The following is a 23,149-nucleotide window of genomic DNA, read 5'->3' as shown; positions in this document are numbered from 1 at the left end:
CACAAACACATGCGCACACACACACACGCACACACACACCCACAGACAGACAGACAGACAGACAAGCACCCTGTAAGGCAAGGCATCTGTAAGCAGAGCATGTGGTTGTTGTGGATGTATGGATGGATGGGTGACAGTTACAGTCTTATTTAGAGATACACTGTATCAGCACAGGTACTGACCTAATTAAGAGGATTGGATACTGACCACATCTGATCCACAGGAAATACAGTTTTTTGTTCTGCCTGGTTCAATTAATATGGTGGGCAAATGAAGGGTAAGGCTCCTGCTGACACTACATCACAATAAATGAATCTTAACGTGAAAGTAGTAGTAGGCCTTTACTTGAAACTGAGTGTGTATTATATACTGGGGTGCACATAAACTGGTGCGCAGGTATGCACGCCTGACAAAAATCAGAAATGCGTAACTTGCAGTTGTGTACCAGGCAGGAACTGGATTGGGTCTGGGCTATAGAAAGGACAATGTTGTGAATGTGATCAATTTGGGTGGACAATGGAAATGGTTTGCACTGTGAAGCTGTTACAATCCAGCAGGTGGTGGTAGTGCAATACGAATGGATGCCAATGGCCATAAAACTAAACAGACAAAGATGGCAGCAACTGTTATTGGTCATTAATACACATTTCTCATCTACATGCATTTCATGTCAACACATTTGACCCAGTGAAATAATCTACTGTGAGAGCTGTCCAAAAAACAACAGACATTAAGCAGCTACTTTGGCGTCCCACCATCTACAAAGAAATGCCAAACCAAAGTTGAGCAGAAGAAAGGTAGAGGGTTGAGGATGACAATGAGCACACTGAAATGTTGCTACCATTGACATCTAGCAGACAAAACAGGTGTATGTTTTATACAGGCTGAAAGAGTTTCAATCATCTGTTATTTGATAAAAAAAAAAAAAAAATAGTAAGGAGTGCACGAATGGGGCACAAGCTATCGCTAACAAACAAACTAGTCACACTGTGAAGTCCAACTGCCCCCTTGCTAAATGGTGAAACATGTTGAATGAGTAACAGCAGCAAGCTGTTTGTGATTTTTTTCACCCTAGCATTTCAAAAGGCTAAACAGGCATGTCCTATGTACAGATCTTGTCTCTCAGCCCTGATGCATGTTCACCTGTCAAACATAACCACAGGTTTGACCCAAAGCAAGCTGTTGACCTGTGGACAGAGACAGCTAATTTGAGACTCAACAAAGGACTGGAAGGTGCATCTTCATCATCTACCACACAGAAAACTGAAGCGCTGGACAGTGAGGGACACACAGAGGAAGAAAGCAAGGAGGATCATGTTTATCAAGCCCACGCCATGTATGTGGTGATTACCAAACACCATCTCCTGGTACTCACCTGAGTACCTGACTAAAGAAATATGTGAACCCCTGATTATACTCCCTGTGCTCAATGTAGTTTTTGTAATACTAGATTTAGACAGTTTCTGCACTTTCGTGCAAGTGGTAGCTTTAAAACATCACATAGCTGAAATAAACAGATGATTCATGTCATCAAATGATTAACAAAACTTGATAAAGGAGAACAGCTCACAGAACAAGAACTAATGTTACATTTAATTAATGATGGAGTTTTAGCAAGGTCGAGTTTGGTTTGCTCGGGAAAAAACTGAGCCCCGAACAGGTGAACTGTGTTGGTGAAGAGTTCATAACACCAGTTATCCTACAGCAGTAACTGTGTGTGTGGCATGCATTGACTGCTTGACTGTGATGACGTGTCTGCTGCTAGAAGGTCGATGCATTGTAACATGTAAGTTCAGCAATGTTAGGCTACAATTGAAATGTTATTTAACCATAAAAAGGATGATGTGAACAGCCTCGCTTGTAGAGAAGAATTGATATGCAGTAATATGCTTAGATTGGTACTTGACTTCAGACATTTGAAAATGTTACATTGACTGAGCTTTTGGATGCGTGTGTGTGTGTATTCGTGTGTGTACTTACTTGGTCTAGTTTGGCGTACCAGGTCCTGTAGGCCTTGTTACCAAAGCGTGACGGTTGGTCAACAGGAGGCGTCTCATTTATCCATCGGTCCAGAGTCCCCAAAAGATCTAGTAACTTCTCCACTGTCTGTCACACAACAAGATAACAGTGACTGTAGCAACAGTAACTGATATTTATCAGCATCACATGATGGGTTTAATGAGCAGAAACAGAAAAAAAGAGCAACCAATAAAAGAGCATTCGCTCTACTGAGCCTCAGCTGATTAAACCTCTGGGAACTCTTTCTTTGTGTTTCAATATAGCAGAATTTCAGTTCAATTGTTCTCATTGACATATTTTCTGTTTCTGTCCTCAGACTAATGACCAATTATAAAAAGTGATTATTTCCTTTTTCATAAATGCTGGTTGAAAGAGAAAAGGAACTCTAGGGTGCTGCACTGAGACAAGGATCCGGACGCTATTCTCTGGCATCTGATGGCTTAAACATAAACATACGGCAATGGCAGCAATTGCAGTGTGTGATCCCTTATGTTTAGATTTTAAATGAATGGTTGCAAAAAATTTTGCGGCAACAAGAAGTTGCCCTCTTAGAAGAGGTACCACATGGCACATGACCATGTCTGAGCTGGCTTACAGCACGCCATTGGTTTTCACCATCCACACCACATCATCACACCTGTGATTCTAAATTCCTCAACTCTGGAGAGCTTTGTTGTAAAAAAAAAAAACAAAAACAAAAACAAACAAACTGTAGTAACTTTGTGGGCAGAAGGCCAAAACAGAGGAATTATTCCCTTCAGTTTCGATCTGTTAAGGGCTTAATGTGTCTGTTAAGTACAATTTTATTAGCTTGGGTGTGTACTATCATCATAAAAATAATATACTACAAAATCTGCTCAGAATCTGCCACTGTATCAACATTACATAATTTATCTTATGTAACAAACTGATGGTCTCATCAAACTGGAGTAAAACTGTTCATGTCAAGTTGTGAAACTATGCCTCTTAAAGTATGACGTTTTCCTCACCTGTCCTTCAAGCTCCAACAATAACAATCCTTATAAATGGAAATGGCTAACAGCACATGCTTTTTGAAGCCATTGATAAGAAAAACAACATACCTCTGACACTTTATATTCACATGTGAGCTTCTTGCCCTTCACACCTTCATTCAGTGTCAGAATGAAGCCCATATAGTCAGCATATGCCTGTAAGAAGAGAAGTGTTGAAAACTGGAATGTGTAGTCAGTTGGTGTGGTTTGGTATGTTTTGCAAATAATATGGAAAGCCAGAGCAAAGCAGGAGTTTTGAAACATGTTCATACAACCACAGGCAGCAGCCTACTTGAGATTTCTTCCACTTGCCCATGTCAGGCACCATGCTGATTTCTTTCTTGGGTACCGTGAAGGTGTCGCTCATGGTGACGTCAGCTGCTTCATCACCCGGAGTAGCTCCTAAATACATGAAGTAGAGACAGTTTTCTCAGTCTTAATATTTATACCAGTTGATTAAGCAACAATTATTCAAAGATAATTCCAGTTTCAATATGCAGTGGACATCTTTTTGTTTTTGGCAGCTACCATTAGGTTTTCCAAACAACAAACAACTGAATTCAGTATTAACTAAATCTGATATTGTTAATTTTACTATTTACTAGAGATTTAGTATAGACAGCCTGTATTATAAACTGAAGTTTAATTTTGACAATTCATGTTTGAATATGTCTTGTGGCTCAAGCACCTCTATGAAAGTGAAATCCTAAATTGCCAGAGTAGTTTTTCAATCTCACCATTTAACCAATGGCAATGTGGATACTTGGCTCAATTTGTCCAATCTGGTGGTGGAAGAAGAGCTCAGATCTTTTCCTTCAGTGAAAGAGTGTAAAAATACTCCTGCATTACCAATTTTACAAGAGTCACAGCACTTAAGTACTAACATCAATATATACTTAAAATACCAAAAGCTAAAGTGTTTGTTATGCAGACTGGCCCTTTTCAGAATAACATGTTACTGATCATTGATGCATTAATGTGTTCATCACTTTAATGTTGCAGCTGATAAAGGTAGAGCTTATTATAATGACTTTATATGCTGCTGGGTAGCTTAATCTAATGATGCACTATTAGTTATTATATTTTGTATTATTAATCTGAATGTACAAAGTAACAAGAAATGTTCTCAAATAAATACAGTGGAGTAAAAATAACAGTGAAGCAGAAGTATAAAGCAGCATGAAAAAGAAATACTCAAGTAAAGTACAAGTACCTCATAACTGTACTTGAGTATAGTACTTGAGTAATTGTTCTTAGTTGCATTCCACCACTGGTCACATCAGTCTTCGTGCACGGTTGGTTTGCATTTGGAAGGTGTAAGCGTGGAATATTTTATCCCTCCGACTTTTAAATAACAGTGTGTTTGCTGATGTCCGTCATAAACGACTAAAAGGCTTTGGAGCAACACTGAAAACTCTCTCTCCTCCAAATGTACTGTAATGCACTTGCTAGCTTACAGTAAAGCTTGTAACTGAGGCTTTTTAAGAGTTTCACAACGACTGCTTACAAAACAATAAATCCGACTACAAGTTGGTATTCAAGTCTATAAGAAGCCCAAACGGCCAAGTAGGTTATTGAAATGTATGTTTTGGGTAACAGTTGTGGGCAAGTTAGCCTCGCCTGAGGACAGCGGTGACAGCTTCTGTAACACTTAAAGTTCATTCGTTAAATGTCCATGTGGCAGTATGATGTGCCTGCTAACGTCACCAGAACCAGTCTTAAAGCCTGACGGCAAATGCGACACAGAACTTGCTAACGAAGAAGCTTTCGGCAGTGCTTTACCTGACTGCTGCTCTGTATCCGCCATGGCGAGGGTGACAGTCTTCTTCGTGGGTTTTAGGCACATTTAAAATGGTCAGAGCTCATTATTGCCCCCTGCTGTCCGAAAAGTAAATGATATTCCCTTTCTTGTCTTTCTAAGTGCAATTGTAGGCGACTAAAAATAAACCCATTTTCACTTTCTAGCATCAACCCGTCACTCAATCAATCAATAAACAAACAAATAAATACATGCCATGACTTCGATATTTTACTCAGCACACTTAAACACTTCAATATTACCAGCAAAAATGTACAGGAAGTATCAAATATAAAAGTACTCATTATGCTAAATGCTTTTATTTTATTTTATAAACCCACGCATATAGCATGTGAAATACAGTGTGGTTTCCAATTATAGGCCAAAACAAGGACATTAGACATATTAAACACATAAACACCGAAAACAAACGTATAGTATTGCCTATAATCACATTAAGTCGTGCCTGATTACGACGTAAACCGCGAGCACTTCTTTGGCCACAACTGTGATTATCCGGTTACAGGAAACGCTGAAGACCTTTGACATTATCACGAACAAGTTACGTAGTTGCACATTATGACTGTTTGTTCCAGGTCAAAGTGGCTGCAGACGAATAAACTGCATAGAAGGATCAGTGTTTGGCAGACCATCACTTCTCGGCACATCCCACCGCTGACAGCTGAGTAACTTTGCCCAGCCTTTGTGCTCAGCAGCTGACCTGCTTCCAGTTCGTCTCCAGCGGACCGGTGTTGACAAAACGCCGATACGATCCTAAGCCAAAGCTCATCGCTGACGGTGGACCTGAACACTGACTCTGTGGGCGTTCCTTTGAGTGCAGAATGTGGGGTATTTGCAGTAGAACTATGGTAAGTGACACATTTAGCTGACTATGCTTGTTAAACCGTTAGACTTGTCAAAAGCTAAATTTAGCATAAGATACTGAAATCGACCACCTTGACACTACAGAGACTGCTATGATTATGGCGATTGATCAGGTAACACTAGCTCACGTTAGCCGACTCGATGGTGAAGTATTTGAAGCTGTTAGCAAAGTTAACGTTAGCGAACGGCTCGCAATGAACTGAAGTCACCTAGCAGTTAGCAGTTAGCTCGTTAACTTACTGGGTCAAAGGTGATTTTGTGGTTAGCTAAGATTCAGTATAGCTACAAGGCACTAAAGGACATACTTTGCCGATACTGCCATATCCCGCTTTAATTAGTGGGCGAACGTTTACTGTCATCTTTACTATAGATTGGGAGACAGTATAAAAACGTAAAATTAAACCAACTCATCAAATATTATTGTGCGACTAAGGCACCTGCTGGTCTACTTGTCTGCAGGGCATCTAAATAGCGTTATCAGTTGATCTAAAGACAGTCCAGTAATCTACAAATACTGTAGATATAGTAATATGTCCTTTGGGATCTCTCAAACTTACTCGTCTGTCTCGCCAGTTCATATGAGAATAGTAACGTATGATATTGGGGACTCGCTCCAAAATTCACCTTGCTTTTGACACCTGATCGTTGAGATTGAGTTTAATGTTACTTGGTGAGACTAACAGTAATCGTAGTTTACTGTTAGTCTCACATGCATTGTGAACCTTTGAGAATTGATCTCTGAATATTTTTGATGTTTTGCCATTGACTTCTTCACTTTTGTTTATGTATTTGTACATGCTGTGGGCTGATTGAAAATAAGTACAGACTGCCATCTGCTGGCGATGTGTCGCTTTTAAGGAGGTCAAACTGCTACTGGAAACTACACCTCAGTTGGTGTTAGATTGTATTCTGATTTGTTACAGCTGTTAATCAAGAATGGCTGTGATGGCAGAAACCACTGGCGACTGATTTTGGTGTATGGTGTACACTGATCAAGCATAACATTATGACCACTGATAGGTGAAGCAAATAACACTGATTAACTCTTCATCATGGCACCTGTTAGTGGGTGGGATATCTTAGGCAGCAAGTGAACCTTTTGTCCACAAAGTTGATGTGTTAGAAGTAGGAAAATGGGCAAGTGTAAGGATTTGAGCAAGTTTGAGAAGGGCCAAATTGTGATGGCTAGACGACTGGGTCAGAGCATCTCCAAAACTGCAGCTCTTGTGGGGTTCTCCCGGTCTGCAGTGGTCAGTATCGATCAAAAGTGGTCTTAGGAAGTAACCATGGTGAACCGGTGACAGGGTCATGCGGCCAAGGCCAAGGCTCATTCATGGATGTGGGGAGTGAAGGCTGGCCCGTGTGGTCCAATCCAACAGATGACCTACTGTTCCTCAGATTGCCAAAAAAGTTAATGCTGGTTCTGATAGAAAGGTGTCAGATTGCACAGTGCATCGCATCGTTTGTTGCATATGGGGCTGCATAGCTGCAGACCAGTCAGAGTGCCCATGCTGACCCCTGTCCACCAACGAAAACGCCAACAATGGGCACGTGAGCATCAGAACTGGACCATGGAGCAATGAAAGAAGGTGGCCTGGTCTGATGAATCACATTTTCTTTTACATCAAGTGGATGGTTGGGTGCGTGTGTGGCATTTACCTTGGGAATACATGGCACCAGGATGCACTATGGGAAGAAGGCAAGCCGGCGGAGGCAGTATGATGCTTTTGGCAATGTTCTGCTGGGAAACCTTGGGTCCTGCCATCCATGTGGATGTTACTTTGACACGTACGACCTATCTAAGCATTGTTGCAGACCATGCACACCCTTTTATGGAAACGGTATTCCCTAATGACTGTGAACTCTTTCAGCAGGATAATTCACCGAGCCACAAAGCAAAAATGGTTCAGGAATGGTTTGAGGAGCACAACAACGAGTCTGAGATGTTGACTTGGCCTCCAAATTCCCCAGATCTCAATCCAATCAGGCATCTGTGGGATGTGGTGGACAAATAAGTCTGATCCATGGAGGCCCCACCTTGTAACTTACAGGATTTAAAGGATCTGCTGCTAACATCGTGGTGCCAGATACAACTGCACACCTTCAGAGGTCTAGTGGAGTCCATGTCTTGACTAGTCAGGGCTGTTTTGGCAGCAAAACGGGGACCAACACAATATTAGACAGGTGGTCATAATGTTATGGAGTATCTAAAAGCAAAACATTGACCAGTGTTATTTAACAAAATGTTTAAAACTCCAGTAAGAAACCAGATCTATTGATCAGACTACTAAAGAGTTTTACTGGCTTTACTTCTAACTAACAGAAGGAGTCCTTCTAGATACATATTATGAAATAAGGCACAGTCTCTGGCAAAAAAAATTGCTGGTTTTGAAAAATAATCCCATTAAAGAGCAGACTCTTCCAGTTAGTCCACTTAATGTCATCACGCTCTTTCAACAAGATTCCACTCCAAACATGTATTTAATGGATGTTCTTTTGCCTCTCAGGTAAAGGTTGGGATGGCGAAACCCTGTGGCTTTATGAAACCATGTCACTTGGTGAAGCCTGTATCGGCGACTCGGGTCACAGGCAGATACTTGACCCATCAGAGGGGACTGCCCAGTTTGCCCGTCCCCCCTCTGCAGCAGACCTGTGAGCGCTACATCACCGCCCTGGAGCCCATCATGGAGGTGGACGAGTTGAAGCACACGAAAGAGCTGGTGGATGAGTTTCAGAAAGCAGGGGGAGTGGGAGAGCGACTGCAGAGAAGTCTGGAAAAGAGAGCATGCAACACTGAGAACTGGGTGAGCTCAACACCTGGGTCCACAGCTGTGGACACTTTGACACCAAAACATATTGTGAGGATGAGGATATAGGACTTAAGATACAGTGCTTTCCTGACACAGTCTGTTTGATTTCGTTTTGATGAACTCTGTCATTATGTCGATCTGTTACTGACCGTGTGTCTCTGTGTAGTTGTCAGAGTGGTGGGTGCAGGTTGCTTATTTGGAGTACCGAATGCCTGTGGTGGTTCATTCAAGTCCTGGGTTGGTCTTACCCCGCATGAACTTCAGGGATAAGCAGGGGCAAATTAGGTAAATGATCAATGGACTGCATTTATGTGTGCTTTTGTAGTCTAGCGACCACGTGAGGTGTTTTAGAACACATGTTTTACAACACATGCCACATTCACTCATTCACACACACTCACACTCACACACACACCGATGGCAGACATATCAGGAGCAATATGTGGTTTCTTGCCCAAGGACACTTTGACACGCAGACTGGAGGAGCAGAGGATCAAGACCGCCACTGACCTTCTGATTAGTGAACGCTCTACCAACTGAGCCACAGCTGGTCACACACGCACACACACACACACACACACACACACAAACAAACGAACACACAAACACTCCTTTTTAACATGTATCTGGTCTGCTTCAGACATTTGCATGTATTATTTATGCGTTCAGTGTTTCCAGCTGTGAGTAACAGTGGACGTCATTGCCCTTGTACCACCCATACACCCCATTTAAAACAGTTTGATAAGTCTCCTTTAGATGACACAGATGACACAAGTGCATTAAGCCATTGACAAAGCAAATACATCCACCTGAAATGGAACTCTCTGTGATTCGTAAAAGATCTTAAGCGATATTGACACATTGGACATAATTTTTGGGGCCGTTATTCCAAATGCCCTTGTTGCTATTGTAATTTTAGATTGCTTTGCGTAGTGAAGGTACAATCTAACAGTTTGTAAAACATGACAACTTGCTCAACATATGCCTTTTTTAGACTAAATTTCTACTTTTACTTGGGCTGTTCGAGCTATAGCCCTGTAGCAATTAATGGTGAAAAGTAGTGGTCCTGACAACAACAGGCAGACCAATTATAAAGGATGATTTAACTTAACTCTCTGTGATTAGTAAAAGGTCTGCAGTGTTTGCCCCACATGGAACAAACGTGCAGAAAGAATATATGTATTAGAGGAACAATCAGATTAAGGTTTGCGTGGTTATTAGATACTGATATTTTCCATTTGAACGGCCCAATGATAATCACTTGTGAGTTTTATATAACAAAATATATAACAACTCCAGTTTATTACAGTACTGTTTGTCTCATTACTTTTTCTACAGGTTACAACCATCGCTATTTTTTCCATATCATGTAGCTCCACTGTGCGGTGATCTGTTCTCTTTTTTTTTAAAGTGTTTTCAGAAAGCGCATAGTTAAAGATTTTAGTAAATGTTCATACAAGTTAACATTTAAATGAATATGAATAATGTTGTCTCTTTTTAGGTTTGCTGCCAAACTCATCGCAGGTGTGTTGGACTTTAAGACAATGATTGACAAGTGAGTACTGAACTTCAAATATTATTCTGATTGACCATTTATGATTCCCTATTTTGTGTCTTAGCCTCCAGCTGCTATTTCTGGCTATAGTGAAATAGAAGTAAACATTTGGGGTCCTGACCGGATCAGACAGCCTACTACACACTTCATAGAGTCCACATTTGTGAGTTGGTCAAAAGACCATAACACTACCACAGATACCAGATTTAAGGATTAAAAAGACCATATTTGCTTTGAATTTACCTACAGAGTTTGCATCTAAGTGAGCTCAACTAGTTGACTGTGTGTTGCAGCAGCTGTTTCTATGATGAAAAGCTGTAATGCTAACTTGGTGGTGTAGGTTATTAAGTTATTGACATTATTTGCCTACTTGATGTTGATCTGGAACCTGATTTATCATGGTAAACATGGTGATATATGTTATAGAAAACTGGACTCTATGTAATTGTGTAACTACTAGATGAGTCTCTACTGTGACTCTCTGTTGGGTCTGAGCAGTCACCACAACTACTATAACAGTAAGATGATCAGCTGATCCCAGAGAACTGATCTAACTAGTGCTACTATGTAAATATGATGATGATAGATGTTTGTCAGACTGCTAGAGTAGAAAGTCTCACATTTTCTTTGACCTCTGTCAGTCATTCACATTTTATGTCTTATTATTAGAACTGCTCAGATATTTAATACAATGCAGGTGCAAGGTGATCACACCCAACATGCCACAATGCAACACTTCCCAATTTCCCATGCAGTCTGTTATTTTGTCTTTTAACTTCCTGAGTCAGAGCACTTTCTTGTTGCTGAAACACATTAAGTCAATACCAGACACATGCGAGCTACACAGCTGCCATCCTACCACGTCATTTCAGTCTTCTAGAGGTAAAGCAGCACATTGTGTCAAAATGTCATTAAAAGAAATATAACAATGCTATGCATCTTTTCCACACATTAAATGCCAGAGAGGCAGTAAAATTACATTACTTCAAATGACATGCTTGAAAGTGTTATCATGCTGATTTATTTTTCCCTTCAACCAAAAACATAAAATCAGTTTCTCCAAAGAGCTGTGAACTGGGTTTGTTGACCAACTATGGTTAATCAATCAAAATTGTGTGTGTATCAAACCCTGAACTTTGTATCATGTGCCTTGTCTAATTGTGAGCTGACTATATCCAAAGGCCTCATAATTTCTCTTATCATGTGGGTGAGGCTGAATCTGTGTTAGGTTAAAGACAAGACTGTATCAAAGTAGTCCTGCAACTTCCAGTGAAATGTGGCAATTTCAAGGGTATTGAGTAAATTGTAACATATTGTAAATGATATTGTGGCTAAGTTAGTGTTAAATGACAGAGCTTGCGCTTTTTGTTTTGCAGTGAGACACTACCCATTGAATATCTGGCAGGGAAGCCTCTCTGTATGAATCAGTACTATGAAGTTCTGTCGTCCTGTCGTATCCCTGGTCTGAAGAGAGACTCAGTGGTGAACCATGCCAAGAGCTCCAGGCCTCCCAAACACATCACTGTTGTACACAACTATCAGGTGAGGAACGCTGGTCAGTGTCCCACATCTGTGGCTGAGCTCGTCTGGGATGAGGGGCCTGTATCACAAAACAAGAACAAAAACAAGAACTCTGGGGTTTCTAGAGTATGGCTGGCATTTTCACCACATTCACTCATCTAGATTGAGAACAAACAATTAGAATAAGTGATTAATCACAGTTAAAAGTAAAGTTTCTGCTGCCAGAAAGGAAAACAATTGCTGCTGGTTAAAGCTGTAATCACAATTCTTTTGGGTGTATATCATCTCTATTTGTTAGAATCTTCAAGGACGTGTGTGAAAAATGTTTGAATGCGTAGAAAGCAAAGTTATTCTACTGATCTGTAAAAATGTTCTCTTTGTTAACGCTTGATTTTAAAAGCATTTGTCTGTTTTTCTCTCCTAGAAGCTGTAGAAGGTCAGGTCAGGAGGCAAAGTTTTGATCACATCCTCTAAACTCAACCTGTTTAGGACAGGGTCGCTGTGCAGCATAGCTTACCATAGTGATCTGCCCTTGTTAATAGTGAGCCAGTTTGGTGATACCAGAAAGCCAGATATAGGTGGAAAACTAACCGACAACCGTATACTAAGAGTGAGAACCCTGACTCAGCCTTTCCTGTATTTCTTCTGCTTGAATCAGTTCTTTGTGTTGGACGTGTACAACAGTGATGGAACTCCACTGACAGCTGATCAGCTCTGCGTTCAGCTGGAGAGGATTTGCAGCACCTCGCTGCAGACCGACATGGAGCCTGTCGGCATCCTCACTACCCAGCATCGCGACTCCTGGGGCAAGGCCTACGTCAACCTCATTAAGGGTGAGCTCAAAGACCACTGACACTATGCTGATGGACACATGGAGCTGCTTTGGTAGAATTCAGACTAAATTATGGAATCATTTTTAAACAAAATTAAAATGACTTATTCTAAAAGGTATAAAATTATTAGCACCCCTAATATGCAAATTTTAGATTCGAGTAGTTTAAGTGTTTTAATCTGATTACGTAATGACATGTTTACTATGTGTACGTGTATTTGATGTGTCCAGATAACACCAACAAAGAATCAGTGTCAGCTATCCAAAGGAGCATCTTCACACTGTGTTTGGATGGAGCAATGCCTCGAGTGTCTGAAGAGATGTACCGCAGCACTGCTGCCATCCAGATGCTGCATGGAGGAGGCAGCCAGTGGAACAGTGGTAACCGCTGGTTTGACAAGACACTGCAGGTGACCCATGAAGGCTTGTTATATGCACATCCACGGATGCAGCCATGCACACACACACATGCGCGCACGCACACACACACACACACACACACACACACACATTTTCCTTAGTTAAAGTACAGTTGTTGGTAATAGTTCAACTAATGTTTCCCACAGACGTTTGTCCCTATGATGCCATAAAGCTCGTTGTTCATTTTCCAAACACTTCTGTGCTGTTTTAGCTTTTTTCTTATCTTCTTGTAAAGAAGTATTTGACCAATAGACAGGCTTTATGTTCACAGATACATTTATGGTTTTAGAGTTGTTATTTAAAGAGAAGTTTTCCTTTTATTTGATCCTGGTAGGGAAATTCATTCTCCGTATTTAACCCATCCTAAGTATAGTAGTAGGAGCAGTAGGCAGCAACTCCTGTTTGAAGCGGAGAATTAACATAATATACACATATAAACATGTTTTTGATGCTGAGAATCGAATTCCTAACCCTTCCTGCTTTGCAGCAGCAGTGCTAACCACTGAGCCACCATGCTGCAGTCCATGTGGGCTTATTTCTCAAACTCGAGCTGATTTTAATAAAAAATCATATTTTGTAGAGGAGGTTTGAATAACTCTCCATGTAAGTTTCAAGCTAAGTTTTTGGCTGATTCTTGCCTATGTGTCAAGTATTGTCAAGTATTTTACTCTATTTTTTTATTTTTATTTTTTTTAAACAGTATCTCTATGACAAGAAGCTCTACACTCCACTTAGGAGGGTTCAGAGCCACTATAAATACTTTAGATTTTTGACACATCATACAAATGAGTTCTTTTCTATTGCACCCTGGCCCCTACCTTGGCCCCATGTCTGAAACTACAGTACTTTGCCTCAAGGGACCCACTAAGAGCTGTAGCCCCCAGAGTCACAGAGACATAGAAACTTCTCCACAATAAAATGATTACATTCATTTGTTGACTTAAACAGACTTGAGGCTTAGAAAAATGAAAGATTTGTAAAATTGATAAGGTCATAATTTGACCCTAAAACAAATTCTTCTGTCTGTATTGTAATTTCTTGTTTTCTGTTTCTTTCTAAATGAGTCTGACCTTTCTTTCAGTTTATTATTGGAGAGGATGGGACATGTGGTGCGAACTATGAACATGCCCCAGCTGAGGGCCCACCCATAGTTGCCTTGATCGACCATGTTGTTGAATACACGTAAGTAGGTCAAAGATTATTTTGGCTCTGTAGGTGTTTGGGGTTTTTCTTGTTGCAACATCTTTGAAAAGTCAGCAACAAGACACTACAGAGAGACTCAACACAAAATCAGAATCAGAATCAGAATTAGATATACTTTATTGATCCTGGGGAAATTGTTTTTGTTTCAGGTGCTCCTTAAAAGAATAGAAGAAATAGAAGAGATATAGAAAACAAAATATATAGACTTGTGTGTGTGTACACACACACACACATACAGATAACTAAACAATATATGTACTGAGTCAAGGGCCATTCAGAGGGAGGAGTTGTACAGTTTGATGGCCACAGGCAGGAATGATTTCCTGTGGCGTTCAGTCGTGCATTTTGGTGGGATGAGTCTCTCACTGAAAGTACTCTTGTGTCTGACCAGCACATCAGGAAGTGGGTGTGAGACGTTGTCCAAGATAGTCCGTAGCTTAGTCAGCATCCTCCTCTCTGACACCACCGTCAGAGTCACACTCCATACCCACAACGTCACTGGCCTTGTGGATCAGTTTGTTGAGTCTGTTGGCGTCGGCCATCCTCAGCCTGCTGCCCCAGCCTGCAACAGCGTAGAGAATAGCAGTATCACCCCAGTCTGCTTGAAAATCAGAATTAGAAAACCATTGCTTTATTCTGCATGACTTTGGTTTTTCCCAGCGTTTGTTTATATTCCATCTCGGGAATCATTTCTTTTCTGTCTTGTTTATGGAAAAGGAGGAAGCCAGAGATGATTCGGTCTCCTATGGTGCCTTTGCCCATGCCCCGGCAACTACACTTCAACATCACACCTGAGGTCAAGAAGGACATTGAGGAAGCCAAGACCAACATGAACACGTGCGGGCAGATTTTATAATGTCACTCAATGACCACTAAAAGTATATAAGTATATACATATTTATACTTATATACTACTACTATACTCATACAGATAGACCTGGTCTCACTGTCCTAACATTTCTCCCATCACAGCCTGGCTCAAGACCTGGATATGAGGGTCATCGTATTTGGTCATTTTGGGAAAAATGTCCCAAAGGCCCACAAGATGAGCCCTGATGCGTTCATACAGATAGCTCTACAACTGGCTTACTACAGGTGAGATGCTGAAAAGTGGTGTGGAGATGGAGTGTCTTGCATTCTAAACCAAGGCTAACTACAGAGCATCATGTTTACAAAATGAAAAAAATGAATTAGAAAATAAAAAAAACCCTTCATTTCACAGTTTGGCTCCAACAGATTTTTTTGTATCCATTAACTGGATACTCCAGAGGGCGCTATGTGAAGTCTGAAAAATATCTCAAATCAGTCAAGTCGTGTCAAATTTATATATATAAAACACATTTCTTATCATTTAGGTTCAATCTGATTCACACACACAAATATGAACAAAATATGAATATATATTTAAATGATTTTAAGGAAGAAATTCATAAAAAGTATTTAAGTATTTATCCCCCCACCCACCCATCAACGTACCCAAAGAGAAAGAGACAGAGAGTTGGAGAGACAGAAGAGCTGGTCTTAAGCTTATGTTTAAAGGACAGCACAGTTGTGATACAGCTTATATCATCAGAGTTTGCTCCAAAGAGCAGACCCATAGCAACTGAATTCACCCTCACCAGATTCACTTCTGATCATGGATGCAGTTAAGAGACTAGTGTCTGATGATCTGAGGTTTTTGGAGGGTTTGTAAGCAGTGTAAGTTTGTGAGGTCACAGATCTATTCAGGAGCTAGACCATTAAGTGATTTGCAGTAAGCGATATTTTGAAATCAATGCTGTATATTATCAGAAGCCAGTGAAGTGATCTAAGTATACCAGTAATATGTTTGTCTTTTCTTGTACCAGTGAGCACTCAGACTTCAGCATTTAAAAAGAGGTAGAGCCATCCCCTAGTCTTTTTGAGACGACCCACAAGAAGTGCATTACGGAAATGTTTTTAAGTGGTAAAATGTTGTCTTAGTTAAATGTGTAATGTGGCTTGTGAAGTTGCCTTGGGAATCCAAGATAACACCTAGATTTCACACCTGCTCAATGGTTTTCAGAGACAGCAAGATGGGTTTGGAGTGGATCTCCTGTCTCTGACCTCCAGTACCTACCACAAGAATCTCAGTCTTGTCTTTGTTTAACTGCAGAAAGTTTTGGGTCATCAAATGTCTAATGTCAATGATACACTTGGCAAGGTCAGTCATAGGGCTGAGATTATCATGTGAAAGTAAAATACGCAATGGTGGATCATCAGCATATGAATGATAACACATAATATGCTTCTGTGTGATGGCAGCAAGTGGCATTATGTCTAAGTTGAACATTAAGACTTGAGTGATGACTAAAATTTTGAAAATAAAAAGAATCTGGGCGTGTGGAGTTAGAAAGAAGTGAGCTATTAGCCACTACTTGGGTAACACATGCAAATCTCTGACCTGTATTTGATGAGCTGCATTTGTGGTGCTAGGTTTTGACAAGGAAGAAAAATGTGTGGGATCATGTTCTGTTGGTGTTGTGGCAGTTTTACTGTATCTTCATGCATTTCCCAAACATCGTCTCTTTGTTCAAAGTCCTGTCCAGTCGTGTCCTGAGTCTTTGTGTTTTTAATGCTCCCATCTGCTCTTCACTCTAAACTGATTGAAGTGATTACTGGAGCTCTCTTAAATCATTTGGGAACTGAGGTCAAGTCTGAGCACTTTAAGTTGTTTATGCATGACATTCATCCTTCTAAGAATAAGAGAATTATAATTTACTGGTTAGAATTTTAACGCACAGTATTTTTCACAGAGCAGCTTTATACATTAAGGCCATTATGGCTCAGCAACTGCATGTGTGTTGCAGAGTTTTCTCATGCCATCTCTCCTCTTGTCTTGGCAGGATGTACCAGCGCTGCTGTGCCACATATGAAAGTGCCTCCCTGCGTATGTTCAGAAAGGGCCGTACAGACACAATTCGATCAGCCTCAAGTGCCTCAGCTACCTTTGTCAAGGCCTTTGACGACCCCAGCAAACAGGTCTTTAATGGGGAGGAATTTCAGTGTTACTTATCAAGTTTCAAGTTCATAATTCAATATATTTGAACACTGTTAAACTATATGTCTTAACACTGCTGTCTTCTTCCTGTTTTTCACAGAACACAGAGAAGGTTGCTCTATTGGTGAAAGCTATTAAAGCACACAGGTCATACACTAACATGGTGGGTATTCACAACACCAGGATCGGTGTAAAGGAGAAGTCTGGTGGCATTTTTCTTATTGTCAACAAATCCCATGTGAAGAGCCAAGCCAACAATGAATGTATCCTAGTAACAAGTATTGTGCGTGTATATCTAACATGATATCTCTCATTTGTGTGTGCCATAGGGCTCGATTGTTGTTGCTACACTGTTGCACTGGGTGACATGTTCCATCATTACCATGAACACACACTGTGGTTTATTTTGATTCAGCCCCACATACACCATCCTGCTGCCCCAAACACTCACATTAACCATGTTAATCTGCTGCTGTAGTTAGTACCCAAGAAATGCACCATTTCCTCTTCTATGAGTGACGCCTGTCCACAGGCCAAAGAGTGTTCAACTGTGTGCCCGTCATTTGACGTAAACGCTATGGTTGGATATTCATATACTTGTGCCATACATCATTAGAAAACTAAGATTCTTATGATCACAACAATCACAACAGCAAACAACGGCAACAACAAACAAATAACTGATTCTAAAATTGAGGTAACTCACCTGTGTCATGGTAATCCACAGATCGTAACACTCCAACAAAGATGTTCTTGGTAACATTATCAGAGGTTCAGATAATCCAATCTAGTAAAATATTTAGTCCAAAACACAATGATAATCCACGGAAAACTGTTTTATCATTTCAGATTAGCCAGCAGCCTGCAAATCTTCTGCATTTTCTCCATTATACATCCAGTAAGCATGCATGGATAGAAGACATGGTTTCAAAATGGCCTCAGCACTTTGACCTTTCAATTGACACCTCACTTGACCAATTAGGATCTTTTTTTTCATCTGTAGAGCTGACAAGAGCCAACAAGAATCTGCCTTGTTCTCTTCTTTTGTGTAAAGATAGATAAGATAACACTTTATTGATCCCCACTGGGGAAATTAAGTCATTAGAGCCAGCAAGTATTAAAAAAGGTAAAAACAGTGGCACAGAAGGATCAAGATAAATTTCATAAAGGATACAGAATCAAAATAAACCACAGTGTGTGTTCATGGTAATGATGGAACATGTCACCCAGTGCAACAGTGTAGCAACAACAATCGAGCCCTATGGCACACACAAATGAGAGATATCATGTTAGATATACACGCACAATACTTGTTACTAGGATACATTCATTGTTGGCTTGGCTCTTCACATGGGAAAAAAAATCGACTGTATCTGAACATTATGTACAGATTATAAAAATACTAATATCTGTAAAAATACTACTGCCCATAAAAATGCTATTGCCAATATTCTTATGAGAAAAACTACCACTGTCATATGTTGTATTGCACTTGAGAAATACTGTTGCATAAAGAGAACATTGACTTGCACAAGTGTGTGTATATGTACAATATGTACAGTTTCTAAAATAATACTGTTGCTAATATGGGTGATAAATACAGTATTTATCACCCATATTGGCAACAGTATTTTTTTGCACGGTTGAAAAAAATACAACAAATTAAAGATTGCACCAGATGAAATGGATAATGTGAGCATGTATTAGCATAGATAACAGTAGTGCAAAACAAAAGTGGGTTTATGATGTAGAATTTGGTAAACAGCATCAACACAGTGCCACATCACATGATGCTGGAGTTAAACAGTCTGACAGCTGTTGGGATGGAAGACCTGCAATAGCGTTCTTTCTTACACTCTGGATGAAGCAGTCTGTTAATGAAGGAGCTGCTTAAGCCCCCTACTGTCTCATGCAGGGGGTGGGATGGGTTCTCCATGATCCTCCTCTCACCCACCTCCTCAATGTTGTCCAGAGGACAGTCCAGGACAGAGCCAGCCCTCCTGACCAGTTAAACAAATAGATAGATGCCCTTTGAAAATCCAAAAATGAGGATATGCTGCAGTAGTGGGTAATTTACAAGTCAAGGAATTCAATGCGAGTATGGTATTGAAATGATGAATATAGTAAATGGTCCCAATATAAAGATATGTAGTCAAAATTTTAGTATAGATCCCCAAAATATGAATATAAATGACCTAAATATAGAATGCTTGAATATAAATATAGATATTTATCTGGGTAAATATAATAAATTGCCTTTTTTTGGAGAAAGCCTAGATATATCATTAGAGAATATGTGAAATTTTCATTTTCTGTGGTATTGTTAGCAATTTCTGTTGACTTTGGACTAGGGCAAGGGCTCATGCTGTGCTTCCATTGTGTTTTTCAGCTATTAAACCCCCAAGCGTTACCTTTCATAAGAGAATAAAAATCATGCATGTACTCCTAATGGTTCAAGAACAGATTTCAGTCACTTTGGGTATGCCTTGGACAGGTGCTCTAGGCTAATTTCACTGGAATGAAAAACTTCAGTGAACATCTGTTTCAGGAAATGATATACTTCGTGTTTACTGGTAGTTGTTTGTTTATGTTTAAGTAGTCAACATGACTAAACGCGACTACCATTGACTAAAGTCATATTTAAATGAATTCTCTCTGTCCCCACAGGCAATCAGTGGCCAGGCCATAGACAGACACCTCCTGGGCCTTAAGATGGTGGCTGTTGAGGAGAAACTCTCCATACCTGATATCTTCACAGACCCTGCCTATGCCAAAGCCTTACACTACCAGCTATCTACAAGTCAGGTATGGGCAAAGGTTGAAGTTGACAAAAAAAAAATCAAGGAATGCCACTCCATAATGGCAAAGATATTTTCTTCCTATGACAAAAGTAAGTAAGGAAAGTAAGGAAAGTTATTGCTTAATGGCCAAATATAAGAGGTGCATTGCAAGATATGGCCTGGATTGTAGTTAAAAGTATTCCCAAAAAAAGCTGTCACTATCATCAGAAACTAACAATTCTGAAGTTCTGTCAAAGGCATCTATATGTTTGTGCTGCAGAGCTATCTGCGGAAGTTAGCATGCTAACCAGCTAGCCTCAGCCCATCCTGTCTCATAATACCACTTAGCACCTCAAAAGGTGATAGTCTGATAGTATAGCTCATGCTACGAAATGTCATGTCAAGCAAGGAAATACAGGTATTTTCTTATTAAACATAAAAATGCAAAGAAACCTTCTGAATTCAAGTTTCTCTCTTGTATTGAGCTAAGATGAACTTAATTGCCAAGTTAACTGATTGTAAAACACACTAAACTCAACAGAAAAAAACAAAAATAAAACTCACAAAAACTGTGTTGTCTTTCCACTGATTAAACAATTGCCATCTCCAGTTTGGTTCTCAGAGCTACATGTTATAATATATTCTAGATGCTGCTTTTCCACACTGGTGATGACCAGCCTTCCTCTTGCTTCTCTCCTAGGGCCGTTAGCTGCACAGTTAACTGAGCTAACTAGCTAACGGCAGCTGGTAGCTACAGCCAAAAATAGCCACAGTGGCATAGCCACAGTGAGCAGCAGATAGCAGTTACTCTGGTGATATGCTGTTCCCTAATTGTTTAGAGCAACCAATTCTTTCACATTGCATCTTTAATATAAATACACATCAGTAGTCTAAAGCAGTAGAATGTGATATTAGATGTAAGATATGGTTTATACTCCCAAGATGTAAACAGCTTTGTTCCAGCAGCCATCACTCAGATGATCAAGTCGAAACAACATTGCACAGATGCTACAGAAGCAATGTTTCTATTTTAAGAGACAAACATTCTCTACCTGCATTTTAACTTATTTATCCAGTGGTTATCTATTTTAATGGTTTGTATGCCTCTGCCCCTCAACATCTGTGGCTGAAGACATGTTTTCTGGTTGGACATCCAACCCAGATTCACACACACGCCATAACTCAAAAATTCAGATGCTAATTATGACAAATTTTACTCAAATACCTCATCTGAAAAAATGAAGTGATAGCATTTTATATCCAAAAGGTCACCTACACTGTGCAAGAACACTTATCTGGCCATTATTCAAAGTCAAAAGTCAGGAACAGAAGGTTGTGGGATGCTGAATTGATCTTGGGTGCCTATTCACTGGTATCATCAAGACACCTTACAGAAATTCTTCACTACATAAATGAGTTTGGACAGGCACAGATGTAAACTGCAACTTGACTGGTTGGCAGAGGCTTACAACAGCAAGGCGAGTTGGTTTGTTATAGTTCTAATTTGTTATTTTTCTCTTTTTTTTTAAGAATTGGAGCATTGAGTACTTGTTGTCTATTGGTGGTGTTTTTTGTAAAATGTGTCACAATATCCCTGTCTTTACCTGTTCTTGTCTACTGCAAACCAAATCTACGCAGGGGCACAAATAAAGTAACCTGATCCTGAAGTTTTTTGACCTCCTAACCAAAACTTTCATCTAACCACATTTTAATTTCACCACATTCTCATTTCTTCACAAGGTACCATCCAAGACTGACTGCGTCATGTGTTTCGGCCCAGTTGTGACTGACGGATACGGCGTGTGCTACAATCCTATGGATGATCACATCAATTTTGCAGTGTCGTCTTTCAACACCTGTGAAGAAACTAATGCAGCACATCTGGCTCAGGTCATGGAGGATGCACTGTTGGACATGAGGACACTGCTGGAACAAACCCCAATAGCCAAACTGTGAAGCTTCTCCAGACTTTACTCACCTCTTCATAGATGTAATGGATGCTGCAGGGCTAGTGTCAATGATGACTCTAATCAGTCCCACTTTATAGTAATACCACTCTTAGAGTGATTGAGTGATATTTGGACGATTGGACCCCACACCTGGTGCAAGACCACCAAGCTCCAGTTGGTAGTGTGGACCAGTGTTCTGTTTTTTTCTCTTATTGATCACCATCATGCACTTAAAATGATGCTGTGTAATGATTGAGTGGTGCTGTTCCTCTGGTGGTACAATGCACATTAAATTAATAATCATGCAGTTTTTTTTTCTAATTAAACATTTCTGGTTCAAAGTGCAGCACTGAAATGTCAGCATAAATTATCTTGTGAATGGACATGGATGGATACTTTGTCATGTTGTTATCAACAAACCACCCTGTGAGACCAGACCCAAATACTTTTGATTATATTTGCGTGTACATTTCCTGACATTGAAGGACTTTAATGAATGAACAAATGACTGATCTTTATTTACATTGGGCTTTTTACAGCAGGACACGTTGTTGTTTACACACACTAGAACAGGCAATGTTGTAAGTAACAGGCCTGTATCAGATGCCTCAAAGGGTTCATGTAGCTCAGCAGGGCAGGTGAGCTACATGGTCACCACAAGTACAGCTGGAAAACATCCCGATTTCTGATAAAAAAAAAAAAAATACCCTGTGGAGTTGGTAGGAACACACATGGAAAATATCCTGACATCTCTTTAAAAATAAGCAATGGAATCACAACAAACATGGCTGGAAAATATCCAGATGTCTTGTTAAAAATATCCAGTGGACTCACCAGAAACAAGTCTGCAAAATGTCCCGATGTCTCAATATGCAGTATTTTTTCTTCAGATGGATTGAAAACATAGAAGAGGGTAGTTAAACTGATTTCTGGAAGAGTAATGAATGAACATATATCCACTATTGAGGATAAAGGAGTCTGATTCATACTGAGTAAGAGAAAAGTTGATGTATAAATCAAAATAAAATACGGCACGCTGACAATGCTTCTGATTCTGTAAGATGGCAATTCCAATGTAATCTTTTAAAGAAATTTGGGTTTAATTAAGTAATCATTAAGACAATAGAAGCCGGCCGGTCATCAGATAGACTGAAAATCAATGATGAGTCGATCACTGATTCACTGATTCTTTTCTGCTGGAGAGATCCACAAGACAGGGCTTCCCATTAAGTCCACTTTTATTTGTGTTTTTTTTTTTTTTGAACCATCGGTACTATGGATTAGACAGAATGATATGATCGAAGGTATTAGATGGCAGCAGGAACAAAAACTGACCTTATCTGCA

General features: G+C 40.0%; 2 protein-coding genes across 2 annotated transcripts in view; one reads left to right on the top strand and one right to left on the bottom strand.

Moving 5' to 3' along the window:
- ptpa (protein phosphatase 2 phosphatase activator) overlaps positions 1-4,857 on the bottom strand; it is a 30,843-nt gene extending 25,986 nt beyond the window's left edge. Inside the window, exons 1-4 of the mRNA XM_076757646.1 lie at positions 4,815-4,857; positions 3,325-3,434; positions 3,102-3,188; positions 1,981-2,106 (exon numbers count right to left, since the gene is read on the bottom strand). Of these exons, the coding sequence (XP_076613761.1) occupies positions 1,981-2,106; positions 3,102-3,188; positions 3,325-3,434; positions 4,815-4,839 (348 nt within the window). The 5' untranslated portion in view covers positions 4,840-4,857. The remainder of the gene's footprint in view (positions 1-1,980; positions 2,107-3,101; positions 3,189-3,324; positions 3,435-4,814) is intronic.
- A 624-nt stretch (positions 4,858-5,481) lies between these two features.
- crata (carnitine O-acetyltransferase a) lies at positions 5,482-22,494 on the top strand. The gene is made up of 14 exons (XM_076757645.1): positions 5,482-5,699; positions 8,223-8,519; positions 8,692-8,810; positions 10,027-10,080; positions 11,457-11,622; positions 12,260-12,434; positions 12,665-12,843; positions 13,935-14,035; positions 14,774-14,893; positions 15,029-15,151; positions 16,921-17,056; positions 17,176-17,238; positions 19,743-19,880; positions 21,596-22,494. Exons 1-14 carry the CDS (start codon positions 5,673-5,675, stop codon positions 21,809-21,811), a joined length of 1,914 nt encoding a protein of 637 aa, XP_076613760.1. The 5' UTR covers positions 5,482-5,672; the 3' UTR covers positions 21,812-22,494.
- The last annotated feature ends 655 nt before the right edge of the window (positions 22,495-23,149 follow it).

Source organism: Chaetodon auriga, chromosome 19, assembly GCF_051107435.1.
Source record: "Chaetodon auriga isolate fChaAug3 chromosome 19, fChaAug3.hap1, whole genome shotgun sequence".
Classification (NCBI taxonomy): Eukaryota; Metazoa; Chordata; class Actinopteri; order Chaetodontiformes; family Chaetodontidae; genus Chaetodon; species Chaetodon auriga.
Note: the sequence above shows the minus strand (reverse complement) of the source record. Positions and strands in the feature narration are given on the sequence as shown.

Excerpts from the sequence above, each read along its gene's own strand:
- crata (XM_076757645.1), top strand. The coding sequence starts at position 5,673 with ATGTGGGGTATTTGCAGTAGAACTATG. Across the intron at positions 8,811-10,026 it reads GATAAGCAGGGGCAAATTAG|GTTTGCTGCCAAACTCATCG; the intron begins GTAAATGATCAA and ends GTCTCTTTTTAG. Across the intron at positions 11,623-12,259 it reads CTGTTGTACACAACTATCAG|TTCTTTGTGTTGGACGTGTA; the intron begins GTGAGGAACGCT and ends TGCTTGAATCAG.